Source organism: Papaver somniferum, chromosome 8, assembly GCF_003573695.1.
Source record: "Papaver somniferum cultivar HN1 chromosome 8, ASM357369v1, whole genome shotgun sequence".
Classification (NCBI taxonomy): domain Eukaryota; kingdom Viridiplantae; phylum Streptophyta; class Magnoliopsida; order Ranunculales; family Papaveraceae; genus Papaver; species Papaver somniferum.
In genome coordinates this window covers 133008446-133019420 of record NC_039365.1, presented here as the reverse complement: position 1 = coordinate 133019420, position 10975 = coordinate 133008446, and the positions used below count along the sequence as shown (strand labels likewise).

At 37.0% G+C, this 10975-nt stretch overlaps 1 protein-coding gene across 1 annotated transcript; it reads left to right on the top strand.

Moving 5' to 3' along the window:
- Positions 1-787: 787 nt before the first annotated feature.
- Positions 788-7851, top strand: LOC113303103 (elongator complex protein 2-like). The gene is made up of 10 exons (XM_026552101.1): positions 788-1092; positions 1232-1319; positions 2408-2493; positions 2667-2820; positions 3308-3468; positions 3559-4236; positions 4524-4870; positions 5461-5674; positions 6309-6486; positions 7177-7851. The coding sequence occupies exons 1-10, from the start codon at positions 949-951 to the stop codon at positions 7707-7709; spliced, it is 2583 nt and encodes an 860-aa protein (XP_026407886.1). The 5' UTR covers positions 788-948; the 3' UTR covers positions 7710-7851.
- The last annotated feature ends 3124 nt before the right edge of the window (positions 7852-10975 follow it).

Below are 10975 nucleotides of genomic sequence, written 5' to 3'. Positions count from 1 at the left end.
TGGCCCTATCATCCAGTTCTCCTTGATTTAGCATCGTAGGATCCGTGTGATGATAGTCACGTGGCAGATGATGGAGATGCATGCCTTTTTGTTATCACAACGTGTCATCAGTGTCTTGATGCTCGTTTCAGTTGATGGAGTACACGTATTTTCTTCTTGACACGTGTTCGATCACAGATCATGTGTATACAACCATATATACATTAAATTATTGTAATTAATTAAAAGCGATTTTGTCATTTGGAAAAGGCTAAGGGATTACGAGTTTTACTTCCTAAGAGCTTCTCCGGTGGTTGGTGTGCTTATATTTCATATGTGTAAACATTGTCTTGACTTTCTCTTAGTAAAAATTCCCTTATATCGATATAAATTCTTAAATATTGGGAACTAAAAAAATTCATCTCCAACCCAAATCAATTTTAATCTTTTGTTTCTTAAATATCATTTAATAATTGGTTGACAATCATTCTATTTTTATTTTATAACTTATTTCACCAACATAAAAATGACTAGCAGATATTCACCTTGACAATGTCTTCCCAAAATTAAGCGACGTCACTCCACATTCATTTAAAAAGTTAGGGTTGGGGAAGGATTTTGGAGAAAATTAATGTGTATCCTACATGAATTTAGATATCTATCCTCACACACATTACATCGGAGAAGCTCCAGATGGTAATGGTATATTTTGTTACCCGGCCCCGGTTAGTTTTGGTATACCTTAATCCGCCGAGTCATTCTAACTATGACTTTTACACCTCGCCCTTGTTAAATGACATTAATTTTAGCTTGTTGCCCGTTGTCCGCTCCCGTTATACTGTGTTAGGGTTTCGGAGAAAAGAACCACCCATCTCTGCTTCGTTCCTGAACAAAGTAAACAGTCTTCGCACTATCATCTTCTTCTTCTCCTGGTCTCTCCCTCTAGGTTTTCCCGGGAACAGCAATAAAATGTCTCCTGTTGCTAGTCCGGTTGAAATGGACAAAGTTTTCATTGGAGCTGGATGCAATAGAATTGTACACAATGTTTCATGGGGCGCCTCTGGTTTAGTCTCTTTTGGTGCCAACAACGCAGTCGCCATTTTCTGTCCCAATGTATTCTTCTATCTTTATTCTTCAGTTTAGTTGTAGTTCACTTTCTGAAGTGAAGTTTTTTTTTTTTTTTTTTCTTTTTTTTATAAAGTTTCAAATAATTTGATTGAAAAATTCTCTTATTTGTTTATGTGTTCGGCAGACAGCACAGATTTTAACGACTCTTCCTGGGCACAAAGCAGTTGTGAATTGCACCCAATGGATTCCCAGTACCAAAGATGCTTTCAAAGGTAATTTATTTCTGATAAAAGCAAAAACAATTAGGGAAAGCTTGGATAGTTGTGGTATTGAATTCAAACAGATAACACTGGAAAATTTGTTTTTGTCCTGTATGCGGAATGATCTTCAGAAGGTTCTCTTCTCACCCCCGCTTTATCTTTTAAAGTGTGATTTGTGAATGAACTCTTAGAATTTTGTGAGTAATCCATTAACCAAAACTATTGTGTATTTAGATTTTGATAAGATTCAGAATTTTGAACTTGATCAACAAACAAAAACCCCAACAGTTTTCTGAGCCGATTTTACATGTTGCATCTAAGATAGCACTGTTTGTTGCAGAGGCATAATGACATGAACTTTCATGGCTCATAACATGATGAAAATGAGAAGTCGAATTTCTAGGAAAAGAATTTTTTCTAGAAAAAGGCTGTTGGTTTACTTCATCCTTGAGACCATCTTATTCCAAATCCTTTTCTAATTTTTTTTTTGTAAGCCCATGCCTAGATATTTATCCTTTCATCGGTTTTCTTAGAGCCTGACGTCAAGGTTAGGCAGAAGTCCTCAAAATATTTCTTTAACGCTATTAAAGTCACCGAGTCACATAACGTGAAGTTCCCTAGTTAGGCTAAGCTGACAAAAGAACCTGAGTAACAACATATGTGTGGGTGTGTTAGGTACTAGTAAGAGGTGTCGAACATGCTGAATTCAGATAACCAGTCTGATACAAACTCATAATACTCATCTCAAATATTCTTTACTCTATCCTTTGTCAGCTACACTATTGAATCTAGACTTATTAGATTATCCACACAAGACATAACCCTGGAATGATATCTTATGTTCTAACACGAGTATTCTGTTTAAGTTCAAGTACATAATGATATGCATAGAAGAATCTCACTTTATACTCACCTAATGACCAAATTGTAGTGTCACTGTTGATAATGCAAAATGTCAAAAGATTTGGAAATTGTAGGTTTTTGACTTTTACTAAATAGAAAATAGAGAACGTCTTTTTATTTTATTTTTTACAATACCACGTCCATCTGCCTAGCATTATGTTTCTTTGCTAATTTCTCTCTCTCTCTCTCTTTTGCAGCCCAGCAGTTAGAGAGCCATTTTCTCCTCTCAGGAGACGCAAATGGTGTTATTAATTTGTGGGAACTGACACTTAAAGATAGAAAGGTGTTGTCTGTTGTTTCTTGCATATGTGTTCTACGAGACCGTGAAAAAAATGCATATAATTACATTTAGGAATTTCAAAATCCCTCTCAATATACTGGACAGTTGGGCAAAGGATTTATGGAATTATTCCTAATTGATACTTCTAACCTGGTCTATCTTTGCTTGTTCGGTAGTGGAGGCATGTCTTACAAGTACCCGAGCCTCACAAGAGAGGGGTTACATGCATTAGTGGGATTGTGATATGTCAAACTGTTGCAATATTTGCTTCTACATCTTCCGATGGCAGTGTTTATGTATGGGAAATGGTTCTTCCGTTGAGGGCCGCAGGTAAGTCTATTGATTTGCAGAATCTGCTTAGATTTCTTTGAAAAGATGCCAGTTTCTTGAACATACAGCTTTTTCTGTTGTTGCTGCCCATGCTTGCTGTTTTAAACTTTTTATCGCCTCTCTAAATGACACTTAACTTTGTTCTTCATGGTCTTCTGCTGTAGACTTGCAGGCTATTTCACGTAGTTATTGCTATTAATCATATTTGATTATAAACGTTTTATTCATGTATGATGAGAACATGACACTCATGCTTACACCATAAAAGGTCGACTACTTGTGCTTGACATGGCAATATTGAGGGATAGAAACACTAATTCAACCAAATACAATAGAAAAAGGAAAAAATATGCTTAGCTTCTATTTATATTTTCCCATAGTGCAATAACTCAGTTCGCCCTCTGAATCAATTGATAGCATCTATTCTGATTTGTAATAAGTGGCATCATCTATCCTGGCTATGAACTGTCAGTTTAATTTATTGTAGGTGATTGTAGATTATCGCGCCTGGACTCTCTTTCTGTGGGATCCAAATCCATGGTTGCGCTTTCTTTGGCAGTTCTGCCTGGTGCCTCTGAGCATATACTGATAGCAATGGGGGGTTTAGACAACAAGGTTCACCTTTACTGTGGGGAGAGGACAGGGAAGGTCCGTGACTGTTACGAATATTTGTTTTATTTTTCTCTGCATCTGTAATTTTCGTCTCATGATCTGAAATGTTTTTCTATTTGGGTCCAGTTTGTTCATGCTTGTGAGCTGAAAGGGCACACGGACTGGATTAGGTGTTTGGATTTTTCGTTGCCAATATGCATGGACGGCGAAAAGGATAGCCTTCTGCTCGTAAGTTCCTCTCAGGATAAATGCATACGCTTATGGAAGCTAGCTTTACACCAGTCTCCAGCTAATACTAACATACCACATAGCAACACAGGCATAAGCCTAATGTCTTATATCGAAGGTCCTGTACTTGTCGCCGGTTCAAAAACCTACCAGATATCCTTGGAATCTTTGCTTATTGGGCATGAGGATTGGGTGTATTCAGTTGAGTGGAAACCCCCCGCCAGTTCTTCCTCCAAGGGGGGTGATGTAAGTCCATCTTTAAGCATCTTATCTGCATCAATGGACAAGACAATGATGATATGGCAGCCTGAAAAGACAACAGGAATATGGATGAATGTTGTTACTGTTGGTGAACTAAGCCATTGCGCTTTAGGGTTTTATGGTGGTCACTGGAGTCCATCCGGGAATTCAATTCTATCGCATGGGTACGGTGGTTCATTCCATCACTGGAAAAATGTTGGGGTGGACTTTGATAACTGGCAACCACAAAAAGTTCCGTCTGGTCACTTTGCAGCAGTAACAGATATTGCATGGGGCCGTTCTGGAGAGTATATCTTGTCAGTTAGCCAGGACCAGGTACTACATTCCTCACTTTGATCTTATGGAGATTCATAAACATTATTGACTGATTTTGCTTTGTAAATAGAAGCAACCTGTATATTTGAAGTGTTTTAACTAGTAATGACAAAAGATTATTTTCAGTGTGCTTGGACTATAGAAAGAAATTTCAAAACCCAGATGCGGAATTAAGACATTTACTTTTAAAAGATGGCAATATAAGATGTTGGAGCTAGTTAAATTTTCAGTGTGTTGGTTTACTATATATAGAACCTTAAAACTTCATAATCTTTAACAAATGGCAGACGTCTCGAGTTTTTGCTCCCTGGGGAAGCAAATCTGAGCCAAGGGCTTCTTATTCTTGGCATGAAATAGCTCGTCCCCAAGTTCACGGTCACGATATTAACTGTGTCACAATCATTCCAGGGAAGGGTAATTATCGTTTTGTTAGTGGGGCAGATGAAAAAGTTGCCAGAGTTTTTGAGGGTCCGTTGTCGTTTTTGAAAACACTGAATTATACTGCCTTCAAAAATTCTTGTGAACTGGATGATGATCAAGAAGACATTCAGATTTTGGGTGCCAATATGTCTGCACTTGGTCTATCACAGAAACCAATTATCTCCAGGGTGAGCATTATTTATTTTAATATAATGCACTTGTTTCTTTGTGGTTGTACATGAACATAGCTATTAGCAGTATACTTAATAACAAGGCATCTTGAGTTATCCTGTCTGATGAGAATAGTTCATGACTTCATTTTTGTTTTAACCCTGTGTAGCTAAGTTGATACGAATCATGTTACCATCTCATGTATTTTTAATGTTACGTTAACTTATTGGTTTCTTACATTTTGCTGGTGCAACTGTTCGATGCATTAAAAATTCAGCCTGTGTCATCCTGTCCTAAAATTTTCATTTAATTATGCTTTTAATAATATTACTTCACCAGTTGCCTATATTATTCGAAATACATGTATCTTTTTTTCGTTGAGTAGAATGTGCCAATCAGTCTTCCTTTCTTAACTTCTCATTTATGCCAAAGGGGTGAAAAGTTCACCCTCAAATCCCAGTTTGTCTATCGGTCAAAATGTGGAAGAGTAGGGGAAAACCAAAATGTAGTTCCTCAAATCATGAGAAATTCTTACGCTGTCATCGGGTGGGGACAGTCTTTTTGCACTCTTATATCTGTGATATTGCTTTCAGTTAAGTTTGATAAAAGACGGTTACTTGATTTTGCAGCTAGGGGTGAAGGCCCGGAGAAATCTTGTAATGATTCTATGGACAATATAGAAGCTATACCAGATGCAGTTCCAAGTGTTTTCACTGAACCTCCAATTGAGGAACAACTCTCATTTCACACATTATGGCCAGAGTCGCACAAGCTTTATGGGCATGGAAATGAGCTGTTCTCATTGTGCTGTGATCATAAGGGGAAGCTTGTTGCTTCAGCATGTAAGGTACCAAAATCCTTCTATTCCTGGTTGTTTCTCAATTTTCTGGGAACATGTTTCCAACAGATCCCGTTACCAAATAGTTTCGGGCTACATAAAACTCATTTTGAAATTATTAGCGAAATTGGTTATTGTTTATTCGCAAGTTTGCAGCTACTGTAGTATCTAGCTTATTGTTGAATATCAAATCACCTGGTTGTACCATCTTAGGAGACTGCTTTTCTACTTGGTTTACGATTAGCTTGTAAAATTAACATACATCAGAGCCAGAAACTTGGCTAGCATCTCTCAGTATCTCCTGAAGCTTGTTTGTATAGCTATCTTAACTTTGCATAATTGGGCATTTTCCTATATTTAGGATGGAGGTCCTTGAAAATTCTGTATCCTAATATGTTTGTGGTTATATGATTTAGCTTGTAAAATTAACATACATCAGAGCCAGAAACTTGGCTAGCATCTCTCAGTATCTCCTGAAGCTTGTTTGTATAGCTATCTTAACTTTGCATAATTGGGGATTTTCCTATATTTAGGATGGAGGTCCTTGAAAATTCTGTATCCTAATATATTTGTGGTTATATGATTTAAGTTAAAAAATTGCTTTTCTATATCCTACTCTTTACGTGCATCATTTAACTTTCAGGCCCAATCCGCAACTGTGGCAGAAATATGGATATGGCAAGTTGGTTCATGGAAAGCAGTTGGGCGCTTGCATTCTTACAACCTAACGGTGACGCAGATGGAATTCTCTCATGATGACTCTTTCCTTTTGTCTGTGTCGAGGGATCGCCATATTTCGTTGTTCTCAATCAAACAAACAGGTATAAATCTCCCAGCTTCTGTCATCAGAAAGAAGTTCTTTTTTCTTGGAAACTTCTTCATAAATAGAAGTTAACATCAAGCCCCAGGTGACTGAATACCAGAAAGAACAAGTATTCGGTCACTCTAACACACACACACACACCAACCCGACACAAGTTGCGTTAGAACCCTAGAAATCTTGATACAACGACCAAGTCTGACCTGGTCAACTGTTAGACACTTGATTCCATTTGCAGTGAACCTGTGATCCCATAGTGATTTTTATGATGATCAAGGATCCAGATATTGGAAGGAGGACCACTTGTCAAACTAGTATCACAAAGTGATATTTATCATTTAAGATCTCCTGAAAATTGTAGAAAAATTAAGGATTTGGTAGCTAGCTAACTTCAGATCAAGTTTGTATGCCACAAGGTGCACTCATGTGCATAAATTTTCATAACTCCAGATCGAGTTTGTTTCAGTATCTGCTGAGGAGATATCTACATAAATGTAATGTCTACTTGCACAGTTGCACTTATGTGCATAAATTTACTGACTTATGATTTCTGGCCCACTCGTGAACTTCTTTAGTCGGATTGTTACTCCAAGTGAGTGTTATTATTCTTAGTCATACTGAAGTTGTTTGTGATCTGATAATATTCTCTTTGAATTTACAAATTCTTTGATGTGATCTGATAATATTCCAGGTGGTATGGATGAAGTTGTTTGTGATCTTGTGGCGAGGGAGGAGGCACATAAACGAATAATTTGGTCATGTTCGTGGAATCCATTTGGCCATGAATTTGCAACAGGTTCAAGAGACAAGACTGTTAAAGTATGGGGTGTGGTAAAAGATGCAGCGGAAGGATCACCTTATTCAGTCAAGCCACTCCTGACATTGCCACAGTTCAAAAGTAGTGTGAGCGCTCTATCTTGGTTTGGATCCAATAGCGATGATGGACTTCTTGCGGTCGGAATGGAAAGTGGACTCATCGAACTATGGGCGCTTTCATGCGCAAGAAGAATCCCTGGTCATGATTTAGTACTACCAGAGTTCACTGCTTCGCTTGTGAGGCAATTAGACCCATTTGTTTGCCATGTTTCTACCGTGCACCGCTTGGCATGGAAGACCCCTCACCTTGAGGAGAAAACTGACGACGATAATTCCTCCAGTAGGATGGTGCAACTTGCTTCTTGTGGAGCTGATAACTGTGTGAGAGTATTTCAAATGCGAGTTTGATTAGTAAGAGGGGTATTTTTGTTTGAACATTAGTAGAGATAAGCTGAAACAAAAAAAGAAGGGAAAAGAGATGCTTAGTTTCAATGCAGATTCTTTTGTCTTTGTTTTTGAGATCTAATGCAGGTTCTGTTTCTTCTTTACACTACTATGGTTGCACGTGTTACGTACCTGACCTACACCTACGTTTTACGAATTCCATCCACAGTGAAAGTTAGAACAAAATCTAATTGTTTTTTGTTAATCTTTCCTAGTACTTCAATTGTTAAACTATATAAACAACTTTTAGAATTTGGAAAAGGCTTCATCAATATCAGGCCAGAACTCGGAACAAAGGCACAAAAGCAATGAAACCAAATTCGGGATAATTATTAAGAGGAGAAGTAGGAGAGTTTTCTTTTTTTTTTTGATCGATCAAAAAGGAAAGATTAAAAGGCACACAAGCCGTGTGTAGACAACAAGAACGAAATACCCACAAGAGGTATGTTCCCAAATGGTATTTTTGCAAGTTCAAAAAAGAAAAGACCTCCTAAAATTAAAGTTCCTAACAAATTGTCGGGAGATAAACTTATGAAGCATGGTTGTTTATGGGGTTTAGAATTTCCACCTAAACTCCAAGGTAGAAAATGTAACATGTTTTCTGTTCTTTGTATGAAGGGAATTAGTAAGGGAAGTTTCGTCAATTTGAATCGCCGGGTTCATGACCTTCTCTTTATTATAGTTTACGTCTTGTGGGACAGGTGTTTTACAATTTCACCTGACAACCAATTTTTATTCTACATAAATATACGGTTTTGTGTAGATAGTTTTTTATTCTGCTCCATCACCATGACATAAGCGTTCATGTTTTTCATCTTGGTTGCGATTCAATCCCAGATATGTGTCTAATCGGCCTCAACATCTTTCAATCTTTCTTAATTCTTTGCTACCGCTTAAGATCTAAATCTCACAAACTAAATTTTACCTTCAAAACATCAATTTTCATTACATTGCATTCCACCAAAAATACTACTGCTACTTTTACTATTACATTAACCATCAACACTATAACCTACAAAATACCGTTGCTACTTCTACTATTAATACATTGGAACTGTTCAACAACAAAGCGAATTAAATAACATAGTTCAAATTGAAACCAAAAAATATTAGGCCCACCGCCCGAAATAAGAAGAAGATTGTTCAATTAGAATTGTTCGGTTAAGAAAATTATGTGACAAGCACAATATGCACCAATAAGAACCCGTGTTTTCTCCACAATAAGCAATAAGTAAATATAAAAATCATTCTCTCAAGTCCATCTTGATAATTCGATGAAGATCAATAAAGATCTTCATCATGACTGCCATCCTCGTTTTTTCTCCACAATAAGAACCCGTGTTTTCTCCACAATAAGCAATAAGTAAATATAAAAATCATTCTCTCAAGTCCCTCTTGATAATTCGATGAAGATCAATAAAGATCTTCATCATGACTGTCATCCTCGTTGCTATCAGATGAAGTCGCGGACTTATAACCTCCATAAACCATGCTTGATGCATGCTTTCATCATCATCATCATCCTCCATTTGCTAACCATCGTCTTCATTTTCACTTTGCTCCTTTTCCCGACCCTCAATTTCTCCACCTTCAGAATCAATATTTCGAGGCTCTCGCATGGTTCTAGCAAAAATACGAAGATTTGCTTTCTTTGATAAATACCTTCCTTAGCTTACATTTTTTTGCTTCCTCTTGAATCTCAACCTCAAGCTCTTTTGCAAATGAATTTGTTTATGGGTAAAAACTTAGGTGAAATGAGTAAAAGTGGGGTAGGTTGAGGAGAAACGAGCCCGAACCCTAAAAAAAATATATTGTACGGAAGTACTTTAGATTCGAGAGATCAATCTGTATAATTCTGGCCTAAACAAGTTTTGATGTTTCCCAATTTTATATAACACCATTTGGAGGGAATAACGCATCATCTAGTGACTAGGATATGCTAACAGTGTTAGAGCATAGCTCGATTGAACCCACCAAGCGTTGGTATGTCAAGTTTGGTTGTCAAATTTTAGTATCCAAACTCATCTAGAGTCGCTTGATTAAATACCAGAGCCAACTTCATTTAGGTTAGACTAGAAAGTCTAAGAATGTTGAGACATACAAGTATTACTCCGAAGACCTGAAGAATGTGAAGAAGTAACGAACTACAATGGCGACATCATCCTTCCACTTGAGGTTAGTTATATTGGCTTGTACTGTTTCATTCCCAATATATCTTTCTAGTCGCGCTGTATCGAAAACATAACTGCAAAGTTGTATATACTGTACATATTGTATAAAAGGAATTAGACTACGAAAGTATAACGCTTATCTTTTGAACTTCATAGATATGACATCGACATAATCTTGTATATAGTGTTATGATTATGTGAATGAGTTATGGAGAAGATTTCATCCTAGGAAACGCTGTTTTACATTTGTTTAAAGGAAGTACATTCATGAACGTTTTTCGTGAATCGAAAGGGAACTCAATAGGTTTATAGGTCCGGATATTCATTGCATATATTTGGATGACCAATATGTGTGAATTGGTAGAACCGATCTTAACTCAGGTTATGTATCTTGGTATAACCGATCACAATACCTACACTTATGATTTGGTATGACCGGTCCTGGTAATTGGTGTAACCGATCCAAAGTAATCACCATGAGATGGTATGATCGATCCTTGTAATTGATGTGACCGATCCTAGTAATTGGTGTGACCGATCATAAGTGTTATGTGACCGATCCTTGTAATTGGTGTAACCGATCCTAGTAACTGGTGTGACCGATCACAAGTAGATGCCATGTGTAGATGAAACTTATCCTTGTAATTGGTGTAACTGATCCTAGTGACTGGTGTGATCGATCACAAGTAGGTACCATATTTAGGTGTAACTGATCCTAGTGATTGGTATAACCGATCCGAACCCATGTATGTGACTTGTTAGGAACGATCATAACTAACCGTTGCGATTTGATATGACCAATTACATAGTAATCTTGGAAAATTGTCAAACCAATTCTAAACTTGTTTGGAAGTGTGATATAACCGATTTCAAGAAGCAAATCCATGTAAATATGAAATAAGGATTTGTAGTGAAAAGATGTCAACATACTTTAAACACGAGCAGTAACTCTTATAATTTATTGATCAAATATATTCATTGGTACTCAAGGTGATCTTGTGCCGAAATAATTTAAGAATCTTTTAATTAAGGTTTTTTATTTTATATGCTTTAATTACC

Bases quoted from the DNA above. Each gene is read 5' to 3' on its own strand.
- LOC113303103 (XM_026552101.1), top strand. From the start codon at position 949: ATGTCTCCTGTTGCTAGTCCGGTTGAAATGGACAAAGTTTTCATTGGA. The intron at 1,093-1,231 runs GTATTCTTCTAT...TGTGTTCGGCAG, and splicing joins TCGCCATTTTCTGTCCCAAT to ACAGCACAGATTTTAACGAC. The intron at 2,494-2,666 runs GTGTTGTCTGTT...CTTGTTCGGTAG, and splicing joins TGACACTTAAAGATAGAAAG to TGGAGGCATGTCTTACAAGT.